General features: G+C 47.5%; 1 protein-coding gene across 1 annotated transcript in view; it reads left to right on the top strand.

The window, feature by feature from the left end:
* Window positions 1–12: 12 nt before the first annotated feature.
* BACE2 (beta-secretase 2) overlaps window positions 13–2,557 on the top strand; it is a gene marked incomplete at its 5' end in the record, with an annotated part of 103,759 nt that continues 101,214 nt past the window's right edge. The window contains 1 exon segment of the mRNA XM_006156388.2: window positions 13–216. Coding sequence (XP_006156450.2) covers window positions 13–216 — 204 coding nt within the window.

The following is a 2,557-nucleotide window of genomic DNA, read 5'->3' as shown; positions in this document are numbered from 1 at the left end:
TGCACGCTCCCCCTCCAAGTGGCCGGGGCCACGAGTCGCGGAGCCTCTCCTACCAGCGGGCCGGGGACCCCCGCCGCGCCCCGTGCAGACGGCCTGGCGCTCGCCTTGGAGCCCGCCGGGGGCGCCGCCAACTTCTTGGCAATGGTGGACAACCTGCAGGGCGACTCTGGCCGCGGTTACTACCTGGAGATGCTGATCGGGACCCCTCCGCAGAAGGTAGGTGGGTGGGCGCTCGCTGGCTAGTCCACCCTTCAAGACCCGGGACCCCTGCCGTCTTTCTCGCGCTGCACCCGCGGGCTTTTCGGGGGAATGCAGAGGGGCTCGGGTGGGCGCGGGAGGGGGCCAAGCGCGCGCTTGGAACTCCGAGGGACCGCAGCCCCTGCCCGGGGCTCAGCGGAAGGCTGTGCGCAAGTGTTTTTGAACTTGTTAGTTCCTGACTCGGTGTGACTGGATGCCAGAGACTTGTAAATTGCCTCTAACGTGACTTCCTTCTTGCAAAAGACACCTCCTTCCAGCAGGAGACGGTGCCGGGGGGCCTTGAGTGAGATGCTATTATTACTGGGGAAATCACCCTGTGTTAATATCTACTCCCCCCACCCCCCATGCTGGCTCATTGCTAAAGAGGCTCGTGGCCAGCATCCAACGGCGCAGTACCCTTTAAAAGGGATTTATGCATGAGCTCAGCTAAAAGCAGCCCTGTTCTGTAGTGGCTCGCTTGCTGCCGTGGAGGGAGCCGCGTTTCCTCTGCGCTCGCTTTCCTTTCCGAGACTTGGTCTGTCAGCTTTCTCTCGGCTTGTCCAGCCGCTGTCCAGCCGCCCAGCCCCTCTGCTGGGAGCGATGCATCGACACGTGTGTGTTTGGAAAGTAACGAGAGGCATTCAAGCTGGCGGGGAAAAATAGGGGCCGAGAGAGGCTTCGGGGACCAAATGGTCTCACGATGATAAAATAAAAATAAAACCGAACAGCTTTCTTTTCCTCTTCCTCCGATGTTCACTTATTAACACTTTTTGTAGCAAAAAACAAACAAACAAAAACAACAAATATCCCCAGACACGGTGATCTAAAAAAAAAAAAAAAGACAAAACAAAAACAGAAGTTGATCTGCCCTTCCCCCTTTCAAATTACCTGGTTCAAATGATCTGAAGTCAAGTTTTGTCATCAGTTGAATATACTGTATGAACATACTTTATTTTTAACATTGGGTTTAATTCAGTCTTGATTTCCCCATAAATAGAACATACTCATGACTTTTGTATAATTCTAATTAGATTATTCAAGTCTTTCAGAGGAAAGGCATGCCATGCTAATTTTTTTTAAAAAAGGAAACGCTGCTGAATAACTTCTGTAGTTGTTTAATTAGTTGTTTTTTTTTTTTTTTAAACCTTCAAAACCATCTCCTGCTTAGAACTTTGATTCTAGTTACCTTTCATCTAGGTCGTGGGAATCCGCCTGAGAACAGATCTTTGCAATGTGAGAGGGAGGATGGCCTTAGGGATAGGAGTCAGGGTCAGCTGAGGGAGCTTAAACTTGACGGGAGATGTCGGTCCTGGCCACACCACCATGTGAAAACACGTGCCTGGTGGTGAGACCCTTATAAATGTTGCCTTTCAGAAGATTTCACCAGTGGTCTATGGCTAATTTGGAGAAGGTCTTGGGTGACTTTGGGATGTGCCTTGATGAACAAAAGCTCCTGTTGGTTTAGAGTGGAAGGAAATTCTCTTCTCTCAAAATAGGTTTCCACAGTTTGAAGGTTGTGGTAAAAGAAGTCCTGAAACCTTCCTGAGGAAAGGGGAAGGGAAAAAAAACCTGAAGGACTAAAAAATACTCTCAATAAAAAGTTTTTATAAATAATCACCTGCCTTCTTTAATTAATTCGATGACCTTTACTTTAAAGCGATGTTGAATTAATTTAATTAACAGGAATGTATTGAGTGCTTACACTCATATCTTTACCATAACCAAGGATATAGTTCGTTCAAGGTCATTTGTCAGTTAAACCTTAGCCTGAATCCAGGGAGGGCTGTTTCTGCAAGAACAGATTTAAGTTTTACATGCGATGGGAGTTGAAATATTCTGTACCTCCTTCCTGGCTTGATTTAGTGATAAGCTGCTTTATAGTAAAATCCATGTGTGCAGCCTTTCCAAATGCCTCCCGTAAATTCTTTGGCAGTAGTGACTAGTGCATTAGGATTCGTTTCTTGCCTGTCTTGCCCTGAAATGTCTCTGACCACCAGCAGGGCATTTGCAGCAGGACAGGGAGGGCAGCAGTGAGGCGACTTCTGAACTGGAGTGAGTTTCCCTGCTCTATTAATGTCCAAGAGTCTTGCATTTATTCTCTGCTGATTCTCTGAAGCCTAAAATAAAAATTGCTTAGGTGGAGAGAAAAATAGAATTGTAAATTCAAAAAATAAATAACTGAGAATCTTTCAAGAACTAAGTTAATAGTCACAGTTAGTGTCCGGGGCTGTGTGTAAGATAAGCTCTGTGCTAGGTACTTTAGGTATGCTTCCTGGGAACCGCCCGCCCCTCCCCACCCTTTCCCCCCTGTGTGTGTGGG

Source organism: Tupaia chinensis, unplaced genomic scaffold (genome assembly GCF_000334495.1).
Source record: "Tupaia chinensis unplaced genomic scaffold, TupChi_1.0 Scaffold000492_1, whole genome shotgun sequence".
Lineage (NCBI taxonomy): Eukaryota > Metazoa > Chordata > Mammalia > Scandentia > Tupaiidae > Tupaia > Tupaia belangeri.
This window is presented reverse-complemented; position numbering and strand designations above follow the sequence as displayed.